The following is a 24467-nucleotide window of genomic DNA, read 5'->3' as shown; positions in this document are numbered from 1 at the left end:
AGCTGCATGATTTACAGTTATTAGCCAGCCTGAGTACATGTGGGGGTTGCCTTGTTTGCTACTGAACCACCGCACAACCAGCTCTACCCTCTCCTACTGTATCCTCACCCATCCCCTGCAGACTGTGAGCCCTCGCGGGCAGGGTCCTCCCTCCTTATGTACCTGTGTGCCTTGTTTTTTGCTCATGTTTAATGTATTTATCTATATTTGCCCCCTTTTCACATGTAAAGCGCCATGGAATAAATGGCACTATAAAAATTTATAATAATAATAATAAAAAGGGGTTGTGTGGTCCAAAATGATAAGTCTGAAGTCACTCTGTGTGACTGCAGACTTCTGAATCTTCCCAGTGCCTTCACTGTGCGCTGCGAGGATTCCCCGATTTCTGAGCCGGTACCGGAGGGTATTTCTGAGTTATACATACTCCTAGCCAGAACTCGACCAGTGGGTTTGGCCTCTCTCCATACACTTGTCTTTTTATATAGTGTATGGAAACTTCTAGTTTCAACTGTATATAATTAGTGCCTTGTGTGTAGTTTACAGTACATGTATTTAGCTAATAAATAAATGAAAACAATTACCGTATTTTCCGGATTATAAGGCGCACATAAAATGTTGAGAATTTCTCAGAAATAGAAAGTGCGCCTTATAATCCAGTGCGCCTTATATATGAACCAAGAGAGAGGTTCATACAGGATCCTTTACCTCTATCGTGGGCGGCAGGGGTCGGCGGCGGCATACCACAGCACCACCACTATTGGTATATATAAGACCAACTGGCTGCGGGCCCGAAGTGAAAGTGAAAGTACAAATAAAGTGCACGCTTATATTACGCCCCTAATTGGCACCTGGTTCCACAGCACAATCTAGCTCCAACAGTATTAAAGGGAACCTGTCACCCCGTTTTTTCAGATTGAGCTATAAATACTGTTAAATAGGGCCTGCGCTGTGCGTTACTATAGTGTATGTAGTGTACCCTGATTCCCCACCTATGCTGAGAAATACATTACCAAAGTCGCTGTTTTCGCCTGTCAATCAGGCTGGTCTGGTCAGATGGGTGTGTTCACAGCGCTCTTTTCTTCCCCAGCTTTCCGTTGGTGGCGTAGTGGTGTGCGCATGTCCAAGTTCCGAATTCCCTGCGCCCACGTGAAGACACAGCGCGCGATCTGCGCTGTCATCCCTTTCATCGGTGGGGGCGGCCATCTTCCTGGGGCCGCGCGTGCGCAGAAGAGTGCTCTGCAGCGTGTCTGCTGCACGGGGCTTCAGGAAGATGGCCGCGGGATGCCGCGCGTGCGCACAAGAGATCGCGGCGGCCATCTTTCCAAAGCCGAGTTTGCATCTCGGCTTTGGGAAGATGGCCGCCGCGATCTCTTCTGCGCACGCGCGGCATCCCGCGGCCATCTTCCTGAAGCCCCGTGCAGCAGACACGCTGCAGAGTTGATGAGGCTGGCGTGCAGGGGTCCCGTGACGTTCCTATACAGCAGGTGGGGCGGAAGAGCTTTGGCCGCAGGGTGGATGTGACCGGCGTGCAGGGTTGCTGTGATACTTACAGCTCTGTGCGCAGGATCCTTGCAATATATCTGTGCTTTAGCGTTAACTATATCCACTACCCCAAAAAATGCCTCCTGTTAAGAGACATGCTTATGATGCAGGTTTCAAGCTTAAAGCTATAAGTTATGCAGTAGAGCATGGAAATAGGGCAGCTGCAAGAGAATTCAACATTAATGAATCCATGGTGCGTAAGTGGAGAAAACAAGAAGATGCCCTCCGCCAAGTAAAGAAGACCAAACTGTGTTTCCGAGGAAACAAAGCAAGGTGGCCACAGTTGGAGGACAAAATAGAACAGTGGGTTATGGAACAGAGAAACGCAGGTAGAAGCGTCTCCACTGTCTCTATTCGACTCAAAGCCACTGCTTTAGCACGTGACATGGAGATCAAGGACTTTCGAGGAGGTCCTTCATGGTGCTTTCGTTTCATGAAAAGGCGTCATCTCTCCATTCGCACCAGAACTACTGTGTGCCAGCAATTACCAAAGGATTATGAAGAGAAGCTGGCCATTTTCCGCACCTACTGCATAACCAAGATAAATGAAAAGAATATCCAGCCAGAACACATTATTAACATGGATGAGGTTCCCCTCACTTTCGATATCCCCGTAAACCGTACTGTTGAGAAAACAGGGACCAGTACAATATCTATACGTACCACAGGAAATGAGAAGTCATCTTTCACTGTAGTTCTCGCTTGTCAGGCTAATGGCCAGAAACTACCACCCATGGTAATTTTCAAGAGGAAGACTTTGCCTAAAGAAAATTTTCCTGCTGGTGTCATCATTAAGGCTAACCCAAAGGGCTGGATGGATGAGGAGAAGATGAGTGAGTGGCTGAGGGAGGTCTACGTCAAGAGACCGGGTGGCTTTTTTCACAAATCCCCATCCCTATTGGTCTGTGACTCGATGCGCGCCCACGTGACCGATACTGTCAAAGCCCAAGTGAAGAAAACTAATTCGGAGCTTGCTGTCATCCCTGGTGGATTAACCAAAGTGCTCCAGCCGCTAGATATCAGCATCAACAGGTCATTTAAAGTTAAATTGCGAGCTGCATGGGAGCATTGGATGACAGAAGGTGACCACACATTCACCAACACAGGGAGGCAACGCCGTGCGAGTTATGCCACTATGTGCCAGTGGATCGTGGATGCCTGGAAGAATGTATCAGTCTCCAGTGTCATCCGAGCTTTCAGGAAGGCTGGAATCACCACTGAAGAGCCTAGCAGCAGCAGCGAGACCGACTCGGATAATGAAGAGGAGGACCCCATGCTTGATTCCGAAATCGCCCAACTGTTCAACTCCGACACTGAAGATGACGGATTTGATGGATTTCTGGTGGAGGAATGAACTGAAAAAGTACGGTAAACGTTTTGATTTGCAATTACAGCTGAACCAGTTTCAAGTTATTGTTAAAAAGTGTAATAAATCTTGACTTGCAGTCTGAGCAATGGTTTATTTAACGGTAATGTGCTGCGCCTTATAATCCAGTGCGCCTTATATATGAAACAAAATTGCTTATGAGGCGCTCATAGAAAGTGCGCCTTATAATCCGGTGCGCCTTATAATCCGGAAAATACGGTATGTGGGGTCGCCCCTATTTGTGATAAGCAGCGAAGGTAGCAGACAGCTGGGGGCTTATGTTATCCGGCAGTCAAGGTCCATGGTAATTGGGCTTTTCTGAGCCTAAAATACCACCATGCAGCCGCCCCAGAATTGGTGCATCCTTTACATGCACCAATTCTGGCGCTTTGCCTCGGCTCTTCCCGATTGCCCTGGAGCGGTGGCAATTGGGGTAATGGTAGTCGAGATTGATGACGGCTGTGATTTGTCAAAAATCACAACTGCCATAAAGCCATAGGGTGGGTTAGTATTGGAGAGGTGTCTATTAGACACCCCCATTAATAACCTGGTAATAAAAACACACACACAGAAAAAAAAAACAATTTTATTTGAATAAAGACTCCCCCATGTTAGCCCTGGTTCATGATCTGTTGTCCATAAACTTCAATGTTTTAAAAACGGGTCCAGCTGAAATCAGTTTTTTAGAAACAGACAAAAAAAGTTGTGTCAGCATTACTTTTCTTTTGTCAACGAATTGCTGCTGGATCCGTTCTTACGGATCATTACTGGAAATGTGAACATGGACCCATACATGGTTGTTGTAAATCCACTCAACTGCTCTCTGCTGTGACTGGTAGGCGGCAGTACCAACATGGTGTCCTCCCATTTTGAAGTCCATTTGTTCTAGAAATAGGTGAATCACTTGGTGATAAATGATGTTGACCTGCCACTCCATACTATAACTTTGACATATGCCAATCTACAATTGAGCGTAGCTTGTGAATCCTCTTGGTTATGGGCAAAATGGTGGCTCAGCTATGAGAGGCACCGAGATTCAGATCTTGGGGGGGAAAACATTGCATGGAGTCTGTATGCTCTCCCCACGGTTCTCTGCTATCCTCTGAGCACTCCTGTGGCCTCCTACACTCCAAGGACATGTAGTACCGATAGGGAATTTAGATAGTGAGCCCCAATGGGGAGAGCAATGGGGAATAAGACCTCATCCTGATAATGTATAAATTCAGCATTATTGTATGTTCTATCCTTGTATAATACTGTCACGTCTTATATACCCGCTTCCGAGTTGGGTGGTGATATGTGCGTTGTAGTTAGATTAGTTGGTTGGTCTTTTTTCAGCCTATGTATCTATGTCCACAGCCACTTGTCTGGCTTAGTAATTCTCCAATCTTTGTTTTTTTTTTCTATGTAGAATGAAGTTAAAAGAAATTGACCGTACGGCCATGCAGGCCTGGAGCCCCTCGGAGCAACACCCCATATACCTGGCGACAGGTGAGTACATGCTGTCTGGTGTACGTGTGCTTCACCATCAAGCTAAGACACTTGTGCTGGAAAAGTCTTCATTCCACAGAGGTCGTGGATCTAGGCGTCCCATCTTCTAGTGCGTGAGGGCACATTTCTTCGGCATAGCTCCTATAGTAACTGATAGGATCTGTAGATAGATCCCTATGTCTATGAATTTGGTAAAATGCTTCAAAGCAAAGAAATATGATTTTTTTTCCAAATGCAATTGATTTACATTCCCTCTCTTTTGGTGCCGAAAATTTGAAATTCTATATGGATTTTGAATAATATACTGGGCCAGCATGGCTCAGTGGTTAGCACAGCAGCCATGCAGCGCTGGGCTGCTAAGTTCAAATCCCACCAAAGACAACATCTTCAAGGAGTTTGTATGTTCTCCCCATGTTTGCGTGTCTCCCTCCGGGTTCTCTGGTTTCCTCCCACATTCCAAAGTCAAACTGATAGGGAATCTAGATTGTGAGCCCCAATGGGTGAACATGATGTCGCTATATAAGTATAATAATATAGCAGGGCCTTTTTAACCCCTTAAGGACCAGAGGTATTTCCGTTTTTGAATTTACGTTTTCTGCTTCCCTTCTTCCCATGGCCATAACACTTTTTTTTTTTTTTGGTCAAAATAGCCATATGAGGGCTTGTTTTTTGCGGGACGTGTTGTACTTTTGAACGACACCATTGGTTTTACCATGTCCTGTAGTCAAAAACAGGAAAAAAAATTCCAAGTGCAGTGAAATTGCAAAAAAAAGTGCAATCCCACACTTGTTTTTTGTTTGGCTTTTTACTAGGTTCACTAAATGTTAAAACTGACCTGATATTGTGATTCTCCAGGTCATTACGAGTTCATAGACACCAAACATGTCTAGGTTTTTTTTTATTTAAGCGATAAAAAAAAATTCCAAACTTCGTTAAAAAAAAAAATTGTCCCATTTTTGACCCGTAGTGTCTCCATTTTTCATGATCTCGGGTTGGGTGAGAGCTTATTTTTTGCGTACTGAGCGGATATTTTTATTGATACCATTTTGGTGCAGATATGTTCTGTTGATCGCCCTTTATTGCAATTTAATGCAATGTTGCGACGGCTAAAAAAAAAAAGTAATTCTGGCGTTTTGATTTTTATTCTGGCTACGACGTTTAGCGATCAGGTTAATCCTTTTTTTTATTGATAGATCGGGCGAATCTGAATGCGACGATACCAAATATGTATATGTTTGATTTTTTGTTTTATTTTGAATGGGGCGAAAGGGGGCGATTTGAACTTTTTATAATTTTTTTTTTTTACTTTTGGCATGCTTCAATAGCCTCCATAGGAGACTAGAAGCTGCCATAACTTGATCAGCTCTGCTACATACAGGCGATGATCAGATCACCTGTATGTAGTAGAATTACCCACTTGCTATGAGCGTCGACCACGGTCATGTGACACGGCCGCCGATGGGAGGAGGTAATGACTCGTTTCCTGCGCGTACATGTTAAATGCCGCTGTCAGAGTTTGACAGCAGCATTTAACATGTTAAAAGCCGTGGGAGAATCGTGATTCTACCCACGGCTGTTAGGGCCACATGTCAGCTGATCAGATCAGCTGTCATGTGCCGGAAAAGGTGCGGGCTCCAGCGATGAGGGGGGAGGCGCCCAATGACGGTACGTCATTGCACGTTAAGGGGTTAAAGTACTTTTCGTGGCAAAGCATTTCTTTTTTTGGCATGATTATGAAAAAACACTAGATGGTGGCCCGATTCTAACGCATCGGGTATTCTAGAATATGTATGTCCATGTAGTATATTGCCCAGCAACGTAGTATATAGCCCAGTGACGTAGTATATTGCCCAGTGACGTAGTATACAGCACAGAGCCACGTACTATATTGCCCAATGACGCAGTATATTGCCAAGTGACGTAGTATACAGGTCCTTCTCAAAAAATTAGCATATAGTGTTAAATTTCATTATTTACCATAATGTAGTGATTACAATTAAACTTTCATATATTATAGATTCATTATCCACCAACTGAAATTTGTCAGGTCTTTTATTGTTTTAATACTGATGATTTTGGCATACAACTCCTGATAACCCAAAAAACCTGTCTCAATAAATTAGCATATTTCACCCGTCCAATCAAATAAAAGTGTTTTTTAATAACAAACAAAAAAACCATCAAATAATAATGTTCAGTTATGCACTCAATACTTGGTCGGGAATCCTTTGGCAGAAATGACTGCTTCAATGCGGCGTGGCATGGAGGCAATCAGCCTGTGACACTGCTGAGATGTTATGGAGGCCCAGGATGCTTCAATAGCGGCCTTAAGCTCATCCAGAGTGTTGGGTCTTGCGTCTCTCAACTTTCTCTTCACAATATCCCACAGATTCTCTATGGGGTTCAGGTCAGGAGAGTTGGCAGGCCAATTGAGCACAGTAATACCATGGTCAGTAAACCATTTACCAGTGGTTTTGGCACTGTGAGCAGGTGCCAGGTCGTGCTGAAAAATGAAATCTTCATCTCCATAAAGCATTTCAGCCGATGGAAGCATGAAGTGCTCCAAAATCTCCTGATAGCTAGCTGCATTGACCCTGCCCTTGATGAAACACAGTGGACCAACACCAGCAGCTGACATGGCACCCCACACCATCACTGACTGTGGGTACTTGACACTGGACTTCAGGCATTTTGGCATTTCCTTCTCCCCAGTCTTCCTCCAGACTCTGGCACCTTGATTTCCGAATGACATGCAAAATTTGCTTTCATCAGAAAAAAGTACTTGGGACCACTTAGCAACAGTCCAGTGCTGCTTCTCTGTAGCCCAGGTCAGGCGCTTCTGCCGCTGTTTATGGTTCAAAAGTGGCTTTACCTGGGGAATGCGGCACCTGTAGCCCATTTCCTGCACACGCCTGTGCACGGTGGCTCTGGATGTTTCCACACCAGACTCAGTCCACTGCTTCCTCAGGTTCCCCAAGGTCTGGAATCGGTCCTTCTCCACAATCTTCCTCAGGGTCCGGTCACCTCTTCTCGTTGTACAGCGTTTTCTGCCACATTGTTTCCTTCCAACAGACTTACCATTGAGGTGCCTTGATACAGCACTCTGGGAACAGCCGATTTGTTGAGAAATTTCTTTCTGGGTCTTACCCTTTTGCTTGAGGGTGTCAATGATGGCCTTCTTGACATCTGTCAGGTCGCTAGTCTTACCCATGATGGGGGTTTTGAGTAATGAACCAGGCAGGGAGTTTTTAAAAGCCTCAGGTATCTTTTGCATGTGTTTAGAGTTAATTAGTTGATTCAGAAGATTAGGGTAATAGGTCGTTTAGAGAACCTTTTCTTGATATGCTAATTTATTGAGACAGGTTTTTTTGGTTTATCAGGAGTTGTATGCCAAAATCATCAGGATTAAAACAATAAAAGACCTGACAAATTTCAGTTGGTGGATAATGAATCTATAATATATGAAAGTTTAATTGTAATCATTACATTATGGTAAATAATGAAATTTAACACTATATGCTAATTTTTTGAGAAGGACCTGTACAGCACAGAGCCACGTAGTATATTGCACAGCGACGTAGTATATTGCCCAGCCACGTAGTATATTGCCCAGTGACCTAGTATATTGCCCAGTGACGTAGTATATAGCCCAGTGACGTAGTATATTGCCTAGCGACGTAGTATATTGCCCAGCGACGTAGTATATTGCCCAGCGATGTAGTATATTGCCCAGCGACGTAGTATACAGCACAGAGCCACGTACTATACTGCCCAATGACGTAGTATATTGCCCAGCGACGTAGTATATTGCCCAGTGACGTAGTATACAGCACAGAGCCAGGTAGTATATTGCCCAGCCACGTAGTATATTGGGCAGTCACGTAGTATATTGCCCAGCCACGTATGTCACAGGTTAAAAAAATAAAAATAAACATATACTCACCTTCCGCAGGCGCGTCAGCTTCCGGTCCCAGGGTGTGATGACGTCGCGTGACCGTGACGTCATGGCAGGTCCTTTTCGCACAGGACCTGTGATGACGTCTCGGTCACATGACCGTGACGTCATGGCAGGTCCTTCTCCCAGACCATCCTTGCCACCGAAACGTGCCTCTTGCATGGACCGGCTGGAGCATCGCGAGGAGCGGTAAAGGCGGCGGAAGGTGAGTATCTAATGATTTTTTATTTTTTAAAATTATTTTTAACATTAGGTGTTTTTACTATTGACGCTGCATAGGCTGCGTCAATAGTAAAAACTTGGTCACACAGGGTTAATAGCGGCGGTAACGGAGTGCGTTACCCACGGCATAACGCGGTCCGTTACCGCCGGCATTAACCCTGTGTGAGCGGTGAGCGGTGACCGGAGGGGTGTATGCGGGCGCCGGGCACTGAGTGCGGGGAGTACGGAGCTGCCATTTTCTTCCGGATTGTGCGCGTCGCTGATTGGTCGTGGGCGTTTTGCCACGACCAATCAGCGACTTGGATTCCATGACAGACAGAGGCCGCGACCAATGAATATCCGTGACAAACAGAAGGACAGACAGACAGAAAGATGGAAGTTACCCCTAGACAATTATATAGTAGATTCTAACTTCTTAATGCAAGGGTGGGGAATCTTTTTTTTCTGCCCAGGGCCATTTGGATATTTATACCATCCTTCGGGGACCGTACAAACTCTGCCCACAAAGTACATTGTGACTCTGGTGCTGGTGTCAGGACGTAATCTTTCATTGCATGCCCTTCAGTGTTCAGTAGTGAGCACTGTGTGTGTGTGCCAACAGAGCAAGAAGAAATTAAAGGGAACCTGTCACCCCCAAAATGGAAGATGAGCTAAGGCCACCGGCATCGGGGGCTTATCTTCAGCATTCCGGAATCCTGTAGATAAGCCCCCGATGTATCCTGAAAGATGAGAAAAAGAGGTTAGGTTATACTCACCCAGGGGCGGTCCCGCTGCGGTCCGGTACGATGGGTGTCACAGTTCGGTCCGGCGCCTCCCATCTTCTTACGATGACGTCCTCTTCTTGTCTTCACGCTGCGGCTCCGGCGCAGGTGTACTTTGTCTGACTTGTTGAGGGCAGAGCAAAGTGCTGCAGTGCACAAGTGCCAGGAAAGGTCAGAGAGGCCCGGCGTCTGCACACTGCAGTACTTTGCTCTGCCCTCAACAGGTCAGACAAAGCCGGAGCCGCAGCATGAAGACAAGAAGAGGACGACATCTGATGAAGATGGGAGGCCTCGGACCCGGACCGCGACACCCACCGCAGCGGGACCGCCCCTGGGTGAGTATAATCTAACCTCTTTTTCTCATCTTTCAGGATACATCGGGGGGCTTATCTACAGCATTACAGAATGCTGTAGATAAGCCCCTGATGCCGGTGGGCTTAGCTCAACTTCGATTGTGGGGGTGACAGGTTCCCTTTAATGAGCTGGTGGCAATGAAAATACACCTCCCTGCCGAAGCACTGCGGTCCCTGAGATTCTGCTCAGGGGCCCGATAAAGGGTAATTGAGGGCCGTAAATGGCCCGGGGGCCTGAGGTTCCCCACCCCTGTCTTAGTGTATTATCCCAGGCAGTAGATCAGATAGAAGCTGCTAAGCATCTCACAAAATGAAAAATCTTTGTGTTGTGTTGTAAACCAATTATAATATATCTCTGGTATTCAATTTTTAATTTGTTCAGTGGATAGTCTATCAACGAAACACTAGTGGCCATACCCTTTATTCATGGTAAGGGCAGTAACATGGAATATTCTTTACATTTGCTTCCTTGTGGGTTGAGTGTAGCATTTAGATGTTTGTTATACTGGTTCTTACTGGAGCCATACATTCAGTGCCAGGATGGTGATCAGTGAACCCTTTATCTGGGCTAGACTTGGCTGATGTTCCCAGGTTCCTGGCAGCTCAGTATTCCAGCGACCTGATGGGTGTAATTAGGATATTCGTATCTCTCCAGACTTACCGCGGTTCATCAGAACCATAGTTAGAGCTTCCTAGCAGAGCTCTGGGTGCAGCTTCCAAAATAAAGTTCTCATGGTTCACCTATGTAAACGTGGCCTTGGAAGAAGCGATTTTATGATAGCAGACGTGGATAAATTGGGAAAATGTGACTCAGCCTACCTAATGAGAAGCTAGAATGGTCTTTCAGACAATGGGCCCTCCTGTCACATTCGACTCTTCAGGTCCTGCCCTAGGAAGACCCCAACAATCCTGCCGTCATTTGTGATCTTGTGTTGTATACTGTGTATGGTCTTATGTAGACTATATATTGATTTCTATTATTGTTCCATTACGGTGCCACTTGTAAAAACATCAGGGGTGTAGTTGATTTTTTTTCTTTTTTAATTTACAGCAGAACATGCTGTGTAAAAAAAATAAATAAATAATAAAAAAAAGGATCTGTCAATCACATAGTGTCAGCAGTACATTGAGAACTCTTACATTCATAACCATGTAACCACTTTTCCTCAGGGCCAGGGCAACACTAAGGCTATATTTATATCCCTAAATGTAGACTGTTTTTTTTGTTTTTTTAGAGAATTTGTCAATTCCCCTCAGCCGCATATATGGAAATTCAGGTCTTTGAAATGTAAATGGGCAACATGGTGGCCCAGTGGTTAGCACTGTAGCCCTGCAGAGCTGGGGGACTGGGTTCAAATCCCACCAAGAACAACATCTGCGATGAGTTTGTATGTTCTCCCTGTATTTGTATCGGTTCTCTGTTTCCTCCCACACCCCAAATGGGATCAGTGATAATCAAGTGCTATGGAATTATTGACGGTATATGAACGAGTAAAATACATAAATCCATCGCCACCTTTATATTATCTATCTGTTGCTGCGTTCCGGAGTTAATAGGGCATTAATTGTTTTGGATGTGACTGCTTGTTTTCCCACTTTTCACCAGTCTCCTTAGCTTGATTGATAGCTCACTCTCTGATTTCCTTGCCTCCAGCCTGACTTAAGGTACACAGGGAGCTATCAATCAAGTTAAAGACCCTGGTGCTAAGCTGGGACGCACAGGCTGCTGAGTTCTCTTGTCACGCCCAGGGCACTTACCATATTAGTTGCATATGAAGGAAAATGCTAATTATCCAGGAATGCAGCAACAGATGTAAGACATGAAAGTGTCGATAGATTGACATTTCAAAGATCTGCAGGTCCATATATGCTTTTTGGGGGTTTGTTCTTACCAGCAGATTGCCTTTAATAGAGCTAACGTTGTAGAGCACAGAGTAGATAACATTGCTGTAGTTTTGTGGTCTATAGCTGACACTCGCACCACAGAATGTCTGAGTGTAGACTTGGCATACAGTTCCCATTTTTGATGAGGCGTGATGCCAGCCACCTCGTACACCTGTTATGTGACTGTCTCCTTCCCTTCTGTGTTCCTAGGTACCTCTGCCCAGCAGCTTGATGCCACGTTCAGTACTAATGCGTCCTTAGAGATTTTTGAGCTGGATTTGGACGACCCCTCGTTGGATCTGAAGTCTTGTGCTTCCTTCGCATCCTCTCATCGGTACTCAGTTTGCCTTTTGTATAAGTACATGTCCGGCCATGTGTGTCGGGTCACAGCGCTATTAGGTACATGTGATACATTCGTACAGCTGCCAGTGGGTCTTGACTATATTTTACTTTTTGATCTGCAGTATAGATATTTTGTCACATTCAGTGAGTCTCCTTGGCACCAAACATTCAGAAAACGTCATGGCTTGAATGAAGATGTATCTCCATTACACTCCTGCCGCCAGGAACAAGCAAGAATTACCCAATAGAATCATAGCGCTCCATTAATTTTTAACATCACGATTATGAATTTCATACCAAATTCTCTGGCGCAGTTTGTTATAAATAAATCGATCCGCACCTTACTCTCCACTGTTTTTGAGCTGCTGTACTCTCAATGCTGTAGTCAGTGCCGCAGCCAATAGCAGACACCCAGAGCACTGGCGGAGACTCTGCTTTGGAAATCCCCTTTAAATCTGTTACCTTACCTGCTAGGTATAGCTCTAGCCTTATGCTGTTTTATAATCCGTGTTTCTTACTTTTTAGGTACCATAAGCTTATTTGGGGACCACATAGAATAGATTCGGAAGGCAGCGTTTCGGGCGTGCTAATTGCCGGAGGAGAGAATGGAAATGTAATTCTTTATGATCCCGCTAAGATATTGGCTGGGGACAGTAATGTGATGATCTCTCAGCAGGATAAACACACTGGGCCTGTCAGGGCTTTGGATGTGAACCCGTTCCAGGTACGGTCTCATAACTGGAATCTTGGTGGGGTCATTCAGACAATATGACTGTGGGCATCCCTCGCCTATACATTAGCACTTCTTATGTGCCTTCATTTGGGCTTCATCTTCAGCAGAGAGAGATAATCATTTCTGCTTTTCTCTCCTAGACAAATCTTTTCGCATCTGGGGCCAATGAATCTGAAATTTACATTTGGGATTGTAATAATTTAGCGGTCCCCATGACACCTGGAGCTAAATCTCAGGTAAGATAAAGTGGCCGCTCTAAGTCACCCGTTTAGACTACTTTTTTTGTCGGCCACAAGTGCCTCTTCATGATATGGACAAGTATGACAGATGCTGATGGATGGCAGGTATCTGAGAGGTGTCACGTACGGAACCAGTCCAAAGATTGCCCAAACTTGCTCACGCAATGGTATTCTTTCTTGCTGTGCACATTGTAGATTCAGCCTAATGGCAGAAGACATTGAAGGACCGCGAAGTAAAGGAAGATTAGGGGAAACAAAGCAGAATATGTGTTACACCTTAGTTTCTGAAAAGTGCCCCCTTGTACTCTGATGACCGCTTTCCACACACTTGGCATTCTCTGTTTCATCAGGTAACATCTGGAATGGTCTTCCAACAGTCTTGGAGGAGTTCCCAGAGGTGCTGAGCCCTTGTGGGCTTCTCAGCCTTCACTCTGTGGTCCAGCTCTTCCCAAGCCATCGTTATTGAGTTTAGGTTGGGTGCTTATGGAGGCCATGACATTTGACACAACACTCCATCTCTCCTTCTTGGTCATGGATACAAATGATGATCCCACTACCTACAAACATGATGGGATGCAGTGGCATTGCAGAATGCCTTGGTAGCCATGCTGGGTAACTGTGCTTTGTATTTGGAATAATTAACAAACAGCCCATCAAACATCCCCATACTTGTATTACGGCGGACACCACAAAGGTATTACCATCTGCTCACAATTTGACTCTTTAGAACCCAGTACGGATTTCCACTGATTTAATGTCCAGTCCAGTGTTGCTTGGCCCAAATAGCTCTTTTCTTCATGTTCGCAGTCTTCAGTGTTGGCTTCTTTGCAGCAGTTCGATCGTATAGATCTGCTTCTTGCATTTTCCTCAGGGCAGTTGGTGTTGAAATGTGTTTGTGCCTCATTTATGAGGGTTGTTATCTTTGATGCTGTCAATTTGTGGTAACTGATGAACTTGTCCTCTGCAGCAGAGGTAATTCTTGGTCGTTCTCATGCGAGCCAGTTTCATCATAGTGATTGATGGTTTTCATGACTGTACTTGAGGCTGCCTTTAATGTTCTAGGAATTTTCCAGCTTGACTGACATTTATATTACTAATCATAGACTTCTTTACTTAGTTGAGTGGTTCTTGCCACACTCTGGCTTAGAGCAGTTGTAGAACACAATTTTTCACTATAAGGAGCCGTGTACCACCACTGCCTCTGCAGAACACCCCTGATTAGCACTAACAATTTCTGACGGCCGGCGGATTCCAGAGATGAACTCTAGACAAGGCACATTTGTTCATCGGAAGCTATTCCAGGTGACTGATGATGCTGCTTAGGAAAATGCTAGGAATATAAAAATCTGCCCTGATAGTTGGGTGGTAGGTCATCGTTCTGCTGCCTTTAATCTGAATCTGCAATGTGCACATTCCAAAAAGAGTAAAGAAAACCATTGCATGAACTTGTGTCCAGTCTTTTGACCCATACTCTGTGTGTTTTGGATTTTTTCTTCTTTTGTCAGGTTTCAATCAATAGAAGCCCAGTTTTGGCCACAGAAAACCTGATGATCGGCTGTTTTGTGTGATTGCCATTTGGATTAATGGCATTGTTGTGAAGGATGACCACTTTCACAGACCAGCAATGAATGACTAGCCATTCAGTAAACAGCGTGAAAACCCTACATAGCTAGCTATACAGGGGTCTTCACTATGTCCATATGTTATCTGTGCTTTTAGAGTAGCAGGCAGTCCGGTTGTGGAGGGCTCCTGCTGCAGACCCTCTGGTGTCTAATTGCTTAGTAGTGCTTTCCCCAGAATCAGTGTATTCCGGGAATAACAAATAGTTTTGGAATATAATTGTAAGAATATGATGGACACAGCTTGGAACAGTGGCTTGCGGAGGAGATGTGTGCAGACGGGGTCTTCTGTGCGGTGCTATGGGAGCACTGACTGATTTCTAATTCCTACATTGACACTGGACTGTACGGTCCAAAAACTGAGATCTTTGTAATGTACAGAATGTAAGTGAAGACCACTGTCGGGGTTTGGCCAGTTAAGGACTTGGCGGATGGGTGGTGCGTCCACATCAACCATTGAATGCAGGCACTCTCTAATAGATCAGAGATCCTTTTTCTTACTCTACACACCAGAAACATTTCATGAGAACTTTTATTTTATTTTTTTTAAGAATTTGTTACCCTGTATTTGTCACATAATGTAGGGACAGAGACCTTGATTACAGCGATGTGTCTCTTGCTGGACTGCTTGCTGTAGTTGTGATAAAATTATTGCTTTATCCGCAGGACATTGTTACTAGAGGACTAAGAAACCTGCTGCCAGGTAGTCCTCAATACTTAAGAGCTTTGTATAACCCTGCCCCAACCACTGATTGGCAGCTTTCTGCCTATGCACAGTGTACGCAGAAAGCTGCCAGTCAGCGGTGTGGGCGGGGTTATACAGAGCGCAGCATTCAGAGAACTGATAGATCTGTAACAGAGAAAGCATGGCTTTTATCAAAACTATAGCAAGCAGCCCAGTAAGTGATATATACCGGAAATTAGTGTCTCTGCCCCTTCATCATGTTGTTCTCAGATGGGGCAGCAAAACCTGGTGTCAAATTCCATGTATCTGAGACTTGTAGCAAACGTTCCTTTTTCTGCAAAATATTTAGCACTCTTCAATGTTAGCATGTTTAATACTTATGATATGAAATATTTCAGCCTCTAGAAGACATCGGCTGCATTGCATGGAACAGGCAGGTTCAGCACATTCTGGCTTCCACTAGCCCCAGCGGTCGAGCCACAGTTTGGGATCTTCGGAAAAATGAGCCCATCCTTAAAGTCAGCGACCACAGCAACAGGGTACAGTGAATACACAGATCCTTGTTGCATCTCTTTAAGCATGTATATATTACTATAAAAGCCGTTCCTTTTCTCCCAGATGCATTGCTCTGGAATGGCCTGGCATCCCGATGTTGCCACACAAATGGTGTTGTCTTCCGAGGACGATCGCTTGCCTGTGATACAAATGTGGGATCTTAGATTTGCCTCCTCCCCATTACGAGTGATGGAGAATCATTCCAGGTACATACACTGGAAGTGCTGCCTCTCTCACGGCTTCATGATTTTTACATTCCGGCCATTATTTTAATCTGGACTATGTGCTTTTACATCAGGGGCATCTTGGCTATCGCCTGGAGCGCGGCAGACCCCGAACTGTTACTGAGCTGTGGGAAGGACTCAAAGATCCTCTGCTCCAATCCAAACACTGGGGAAGTAAGTGACTCTAGGAATCATTTACAACATCTGCATATTGTAGTATTTGTGCTAAATGATTAGGAAAAACGTATTAAAGTGTTCTGCACGGCTTTCCTGCACCTTCATAGCTTGCACATGAGCTGTCAAGAAGCGTGGAGTGAGAGCTGGAGAAGCAGGAGATTGAAATGACGGCTCACATACAAGCTGCGAAGGTGCAGGAGAGGGGCAGGGGGCATGAAACCTGCACGCAGACTGTGCTAGGCATTGGTCAGAGGGTGGCTTGGAGAAGTAGTAATACATATGCCACGGAGCTTCCCAGAAGGGGGGAAGAAAAGCACAAAATAAGGGCCAGCACACCTGTGATATTAAAGTAATATTCGCTGTGCCCATTATCAAATAAACATATACTTATAATAAAAAGAAAATGTGTGGGCACAATGCAAAAAATACCATTACATACGTCAAAAAGTAAGGTACTTAGTTTATTTACTAAAAAAAAGCATAAAAGCCATCGTAGCGCGACAAGGTGAGGATAGTCCCTCACTCTACTGGCACTCAAGAGCAGCAGCAGCACTGAAGGAGTAAAAACAGAATGTAGATTGAAATAAATGGGTACATTTTTATCCTTGCGGTACCCCTTTAACTCCTTCCTGACCTTGGACATATGGGTACGCCCTGGCAATCATGCAGCCACCATGATTGAAGGCACGGTGATCACATGAAGGTGCCTACTGTTTCTGACAGCAGGGCACCTGTGCTCGTCGCCACAGGGGGTTCACCACCCCCGACCCCCCCTTGTCCCGCAACTACAATCGCTGTGATTGGCTGTTCAATTCTGAACAGCCGATCAAAGCAATTTCAATATTTAGGCAGACAGACTTGCCTGAAACATTATAGTCCAGCTATGATTGTTGTATTAACAGCACCTAATATTCTGGTGCTAGAGATCAGCACTCATTGGAGCAATCAGAAGATGACGTCCGATCGCATCATTCAGTGAGCAGAGACGCGGTTTGATCCCACAGTTACCGTTTTGCTGCCGGATCTGCTGGGACTTGTGGTTGTCACAGACTATTTTAGCCTATGCCACCACATCTTGTGCTGCTGCTGACTAAAGAAAGAAGATAGAAGACGTTCTTATCCTGTTCCTGTCCCCTGTTTTTTTTCAAGTCCACACCAATTCCACTCAACCCACGCCCCTTCTGCCTATCCCCTTCCCCACGCCCCCTTCTGCCACCGAGCACTGATCAGTACTTGATTGCCGATCAGTACTTGAGCGCTTGTTTTTTGTTCTTTTGCACCGCCTATATGCTTGCATCCTGCAGCCACCGAGTGCTGATCAGTGACTCACATCACTGCTCAGCATCCATGCTCGCTTTTGGCCAGGACTTTGGCCCCCCTTGCTCTCAAAGTCACTTCAAATGTGATGAGGTACCTAAAGAAAATGGTTTTGTAAATTTTCCAATTTTGTTGGAAACATGAAAAATTGCTGATCAACTTCTAACCCTTCTAACATTCTAACAAAAATAATTACTTCAGAAATTAAGCAAATGTACGGTAGACATGTGGGAAATGTTACCAATTAACTTTTTTGTGTGACATAACTGTATTTTAAGGGCATAAAAATTGCAAAATTTTCAAAATATTTGCAAAATTTCCGATATTTTCACCAACAAACCCAAGTCATGAAAGACACAATTAAGCAATTATCAGGTTGGTTTCCTGAGCAAGTGAACCATGAAAAAGTGTAGAAAATCCAGCATTTACAGAGTTCATTAAACCATTGCGATTATTTGTAGATTAAAACATGAAACAACAAAAATTAAAAAGACATATTGGCGCTATGGTCGACGCTATCAAAGTGCTTTTTTGCATTCAGTATGGGAGTTGAAATTGCCCCCATCCTATTCTCAGATCAGATTATCGCTAGGTTTAAGGTAGAATTACCCTGGTGTAGGTAGATGTCCTAATAGCGAGGAAGCAATGTAGGCACCATTTGTGCATCTAAGCAGCCAGACCAGCGGGAAATATAGTTTAGTCTTGTGTAGGTGCATTGTCATTGGCATAACCTTCTTTTTTCCCCCCGTTCTTAGGTTTTATATGAGCTGCCGACAAACACCCAGTGGTGCTTTGATATCCAGTGGTGCCCGCGGAATCCAGCAGTGCTTTCTGCTGCTTCCTTCGATGGAAGGATCAGCATTTATTCCATAATGGGTGGAAGCAATGACAATCTGAATCAGAAGCAGGTGGATAAGGTAAATTGTACCCCTTTTAGTCTTTATAAAGAAAAGATATTACATTTCTGATATTTAAAATGGTGTAAGCTATGTAAATATTTGTCTTAAATTATCACCTCTCGATAATACGTCCATAAAGTTATTTCCATGCCCATTTCTTGTGGAAGGTTTCATTTAGTAAATGTAACTGTACCGCATTTGGTTTTGGGTTATTTCCTGTGCAGCTATCTTCCTCTTTTGGGAACTTGGATCCATTTGGCACTGGACAGCCCCTTCCTCCTTTGCAGCTTCCTCAACCGACCACCCAGCAGAGCAGTGTTCAGCCATTGAAAAAGCCGCCCAAGTGGTTACGAAGACCAGTCGGAGCTTCATTTTCTGTAAGTGTTTGCCGTCTGCCACAAATGCAGTCAATTTTTGGAAGACACTTTAGTGATTAAAGTTTTAGTGCTTTATCTTTATCTAGTAAGGCTTCCAACTGCTGCTCTGTCGACTTGTAGACAGTCAGTACTGCACAAAAGTTGTAGGCAGGTGTTGAAAAAAATTCTGCAAAAATAAAAGTGGACAGCTTAGGACAGAAGGTACCTTAGTTGCTGGGCCCCACTGGGTGCAGCAGCTAGTTGTGAGCTGATGGCCCTGCTGGATATCTTGCAATGTCAAAGGTAAGCAAGCATGATTTGTCTTTCATCTGCTGCTCTAAGGGCAAGTTTCCACTAGGTGGTTTTTTTTTTTCTGCAGCAAAACCTGATCTCTTGGCAGGAAAGAAGCTGCAGAAAAAAAGCAGGTTTTCCTTGTATTTTTGCAGCGTTTTTGTAGCATTTTTGGGTCTGTTTTGACAGCCTAGATTTGTCTCTTTTACATGTTGATAAAGTTTAGGGTTGAAAAAAAAGTCCTATACCATAGAATCAGGTTTTGGCGCAAAAAACGCTGCAAAACCTGATACCTGCATTTTGGCACATTTTTTGTGCTTTTTTTTCACCACCCATTCAAGTCAGTAGATGAAAAACGCTGATAGAAGTGACATGCTCTATGTCGAAAAACCCATGTAAAGCACAAAATACTGATGACAAAAAAAAACAGTGTGCGTGCTTGAGATTTCTGAAATCTCATAGACTTTGCTGGTTCTGTAAAATGCAGTTGAAAATTAGCATAGAAAACACAGCAGAAACGCCTAGTGTGAACCATAGTGTCCTTAGCTGAGCACTGCACCTACATTGCGCATTGTGAAAGCACAGTCTACTTGGTTTTGTTTTGAAATCTTTGCTGGGGAGACCTTGATGATGCAGTATAACTACCTTATATCTTGATGCTGCGCTCAGTCTTACCATGGTGTGTGATGACCTGTGAAATAGTCTTCCACAATCTCACCTCTGTAGCAGAGTTTGGCTGCTCTTCTCCCAGCTTGAACGTGAACCTTTCAGCAGGATTTTGCCAAGTAAACTACAGACATTATCATGTTGCATGATAAATGGGGTGACTAAATCCGTCTTTATCGTTATCACCTGTTTGGTATAATCGGTTACTCCTACACGTGCCTATAATCCTACAAAATCATGTTCTTTGTACAAGTGTACCTCTTTTGTTCATTCACTTTGCATTTTGTTAATTGATAAAAATTAGCTAATAAAGGTAATGTGTCAGTTGGCTCAACCTTCCTAAGCCGTCTGTATTTAGATCATAGGGACTGAATAAAATATCTTAATATCTGCAATCTAATCTCGTATTCCAGAGAAATCCACATTTTTCTAATATGTAAATGTGCTGTTAAGGACTATGGACCAACACTAATCTGCATGAGAATTTGCCTGCAGAGCGCATTTTAAATAAAAGGGGGAGTTACCAGTGTGAGACATGTAACTAATGCAGAACCGGAGAACTGAACTTGGTCTCAAAACAAACCCGTTAGCAGCTGTAGCTCTCATAGCTCTGCTGTATTGCAGCCCTAGAAACACCACTTTATCGCACACCTTGAACTGCATAGTTGCGATTATTTCCTGCTCTTTAGGATACCTCGTCCCAGAGCACCATAATGCTTTTGTGAGCTAGCTGTTCATGTACAATATTGTAATGATACCTCTAGGTTTGTCTGCAGACTTGGGACATTGAATCATCTAATAGCAAATTTTGCAAGATATATATTGCCTCTTCTGCAGTACACACTTGAGCTATACTCCAGCATTACTTACTTTTTTGCCTAATGATTTAATCGGTTGACTGCACATTGCACTTTTGTAATTAACTCTTTCTTGTATCTACCGTTTGACTGTGATTGATACACTTTTTACTGTTTACTGATTGGTGAGAAATTTATTTTTTTGGCTATATTACCATAATCGACAATCTATCTAGGGATGAGGGGACAATGCACACCAGGATAGGGATGAGGGGGCCATGCACACCAGGATAGGGATGAGGGGGCCATGCACACCAGGATAGGGATGAGGGGGCCATGCACACCAGGATAGGGATGAGGAGGCCGTGCATACCAGGATAGGGATGAGGGGACAATGTATACCAGGATAGGGATGAGGGGGCCATGCATACCAGGATAGGGATGAGGGGACAATGTATACCAGGATAGGGATGAGAGGGCCATGCATACCAGGATAGGAATGAGGGGGCCATGCACACCAGGATAGGGATGAGGAGGCCGTGCACACCATGATAGGGATGAGGGGGCCATGTATACCAGGATAGGGATGAGGGGGCCATGTATACCAGGATAGGGATGAGGGGGCCATGCACACCAGGATAGGGATGAGGGGGCCATGCATACCAGGATAGGGATGAGGGGGCCATGAATACCAGGATAGGGATGAGGGGGCCATGCACACCAGGATAGGGATGAGGGGGCCGTGCACACCAGGATAGGGATGAGGGGGCCGTGCACACCAGGATAGGGATGAGGAGGCCGTGCACACCATGATAGGGATGAGGGGGCCATGTATACCAGGATAGGGATGAGGGGGCCATGTATACCAGGATAGGGATGAGGGGGCCATGCATACCAGGATAGGGATGAGGGGGCCATGCACACCAGGATAGGGATGAGGAGGCCGTGCATACCAGGATAGGGATGAGGGGGCCATGCACACCAGGATAGGGATGAGGGGGCCATGCACACCAGGATAGGGATGAGGGGGCCATGTATAACAGGATAGGGATGAGGGGGCCATGCACACCAGGATAGGGATGAGGGGGCCATGCACACCAGGATAGGGATGAGGAGGCCGTGCATACCAGGATAGGGATGAGGGGGCCATGCACACCAGGATAGGGATGAGGGGGCCATGCACACCAGGATAGGGATGAGGGGGCCATGCACACCAGGATAGGGATGAGGGGGCCATGCACACCAGGATAGGGATGAGGGGGCCATGCACACCAGGATAGGGATGAGGGGACAATGCACACCAGGATAGGGATGAGGGGGCCATGCATACCAGGATAGGGATGAGGGGGCCATGCACACCAGGATAGGGATGAGGGGACAATGCACACCAGGATAGGGATGAGGGGGCCATGCACACCAGGATAGGGATGAGGGGGCCATGCACACCAGGATAGGGATGAGGGGACAATGCACACCAGGATAGGGATGAGGGGGCCATGCACACCAGGATAGGGATGAGGGGGCCATGCACACCAGGATAGGGATGAGGGGGCCATGCACACCAGGATAGGGATGAGGGGGCCATGCATACCAGGATAGGGATGAGGGGGCCATGCACACCAGGATAGGGATGAGGGGACAATGCACACCAGGATAGGGATGAGGGGACAATGCACACCAGGATAGGGATGAGGGGACAATGCACACCAGGATAGGGATGAGGGGACAATGCACACCAGGATAGGGATGAGGGGGCCATGCACACCAGGATAGGGATGAGGGGGCCATGCACACCAGGATAGGGATGAGGGGGCCATGCACACCAGGATAGGGATGAGGGGGCCATGCATACCAGGATAGGGATGAGGGGGCCATGCATACCAGGATAGGGATGAGGGGGCCATGCACACCAGGATAGGGATGAGGGGGCCATGCACACCAGGATAGGGATGAGGGGACAATGCACACCAGGATAGGGATGAGGGGGCCATGCACACCAGGATAGGGATGAGGGGGCCATGCATACCAGGATAGGGATGAGGGGGCCGTGCACACCAGGATAGGGATGAGGAGGCCGTGCACACCATGATAGGGATGAGGGGGCCATGTATACCAGGATAGGGATGAGGGGGCCATGCACACCAGGATAGGGATGAGGGGGCCATGCACACCAGGATAGGGATGAGGGGGCCATGCATACCAGGATAGGGATGAGGGGGCCATGCACACCAGGATAGGGATGAGGAGGCCGTGCACACCATGATAGGGATGAGGGGGCCATGCACACCAGGATAGGGATGAGGAGGCCGTGCATACCAGGATAGGGATGAGGGGGCCATGCATACCAGGATAGGGATGAGGGGGCCATGCATACCAGGATAGGGATGAGGGGGCCATGCACACCAGGATAGGGATGAGGGGGCCATGCACACCAGGATAGGGATGAGGGGACCATGCACACCAGGAAAGGGATGAGGGGGCCATGTATAACAGGATAGGGATGAGGGGGCCATGCACACCAGGATAGGGATGAGGGGGCCATGCACACCAGGATAGGGATGAGGGGGCCATGCACACCTGGATAGGGATGAGGGGGCCATGCACACCTGGATAGGGATGAGGGGGCCATGCACACCAGGATAGGGATGAGGGGGCCATGCACACCAGGATAGGGATGAGGGGGCCATGCACACCAGGATAGGGATGAGGGGGCCATGCACACCTGGATAGGGATGAGGGGGCCATGCACACCTGGATAGGGATGAGGGGGCCATGCACACCTGGATAGGGATGAGGGGGCCATGCACACCAGGATGGGGATGAGGGGGCCATGCACACCAGGATAGGGATGAGGGGGCCATGCACACCTGGATAGGGATGAGGGGGCCATGCACACCTGGATAGGGATGAGGGGGCCATGCACACCAGGATGGGGATGAGGGGGCCATGCACACCAGGATGGGGATGAGGGGGCCATGCACACCAGGATAGGGATGAGGGGGCCATGCACACCAGGATAGGGATGAGGGGGCCATGCACACCAGGATAGGGATGAGGGGGCCATGCACACCAGGATGGGGATGAGGGGGCCATGCACACCAGGATAGGGATGAGGGGGCCATGCACACCAGGATGGGGATGAGGAAGCCATGCATACCAGGATAGGGCTGAGGGATCCATGCATACCAGCATAGGGATGGGACCATGCACATTACGACGAGATCGGGGCCATGCACATTAGGACGAGATGGGGGGCCTTGCATACCAGCATAGGGATGGGGCCATGCATATTTGGGTGAGATGGGGGCCATGCATACCAGGATAGGGATGAGGGCGATCATTCCTGCCAGGATAGGGATGAGGTGCCATGCATACCAGGATAGGGATGAGGGGGCCCATGGGTACCAGGATAGGGAGGAGGGTGCCATGTGTATCAGGATGGGGATGAGGGGACCATATATACCAGGATAAGGGATATTAACCCCTTTCTGACCTCGGACGGGATAGTACGTCCGAGGTCAGAAGCCCTTCTTTGATGCGGGCTCCGGCGGTGAGCCCGCATCAAAGCCGGGACATGTCAGCTGTTTTGAACAGCTGACATGTGCCCATAATAGGCGCGGGCAGAATCGCGATCTGCCCGCACCTATTAACTAGTTAAATGCCGCTGTCAAACGCAGACAGCGGCATTTAACTACCGCGGCCGGAAATGACGGCATCGCCGACCCCCATCAGATTATCGGAGGTCGGCGATGCTTCAGTATTGTAACCATAGAGGTCCTTGAGACCTCTATGGTTACTGATCCCCGGCAGCTGTGAGCGCCACCCTGTGGTCGGCGCTCACAGCACACCTGATTTTCTGCTACATAGCAGCGAACATCAGATCGCTGCTATGTAGCAGAGCCGATCGTGCTGTGCCTGCTTCTAGCCTCCCATGGAGGCTATTGAAGCATGGCAAAAGTAAAAAAAAAAAAAAAGTGAAAAAAATAAAAAAAA

General features: G+C 46.4%; 1 protein-coding gene across 9 annotated transcripts in view; it reads left to right on the top strand.

The window, feature by feature from the left end:
• Window positions 1-24467, top strand: part of SEC31A (SEC31 homolog A, COPII component) — a 95796-nt gene that overhangs the window by 17925 nt on the left and 53404 nt on the right. For all 9 annotated transcript variants that reach the window (XM_077274762.1, XM_077274770.1, XM_077274737.1 and 6 more), the window contains exons 2-10: window positions 4320-4399; window positions 11785-11908; window positions 12442-12640; window positions 12790-12885; window positions 15591-15731; window positions 15811-15953; window positions 16046-16145; window positions 18221-18382; window positions 18589-18741. In XM_077274762.1, coding sequence (XP_077130877.1) covers window positions 4321-4399; window positions 11785-11908; window positions 12442-12640; window positions 12790-12885; window positions 15591-15731; window positions 15811-15953; window positions 16046-16145; window positions 18221-18382; window positions 18589-18741 — 1197 coding nt within the window. In that variant the 5' untranslated portion in view covers window position 4320. The remainder of the gene's footprint in view (window positions 1-4319; window positions 4400-11784; window positions 11909-12441; window positions 12641-12789; window positions 12886-15590; window positions 15732-15810; window positions 15954-16045; window positions 16146-18220; window positions 18383-18588; window positions 18742-24467) is intronic.

Source organism: Ranitomeya variabilis, chromosome 1 (assembly GCF_051348905.1).
Source record: "Ranitomeya variabilis isolate aRanVar5 chromosome 1, aRanVar5.hap1, whole genome shotgun sequence".
Classification (NCBI taxonomy): Eukaryota; Metazoa; Chordata; class Amphibia; order Anura; family Dendrobatidae; genus Ranitomeya; species Ranitomeya variabilis.
The sequence above is the reverse complement of the archived record's forward strand: the minus strand, read 5'-3'. Positions and strand labels throughout refer to the sequence as shown.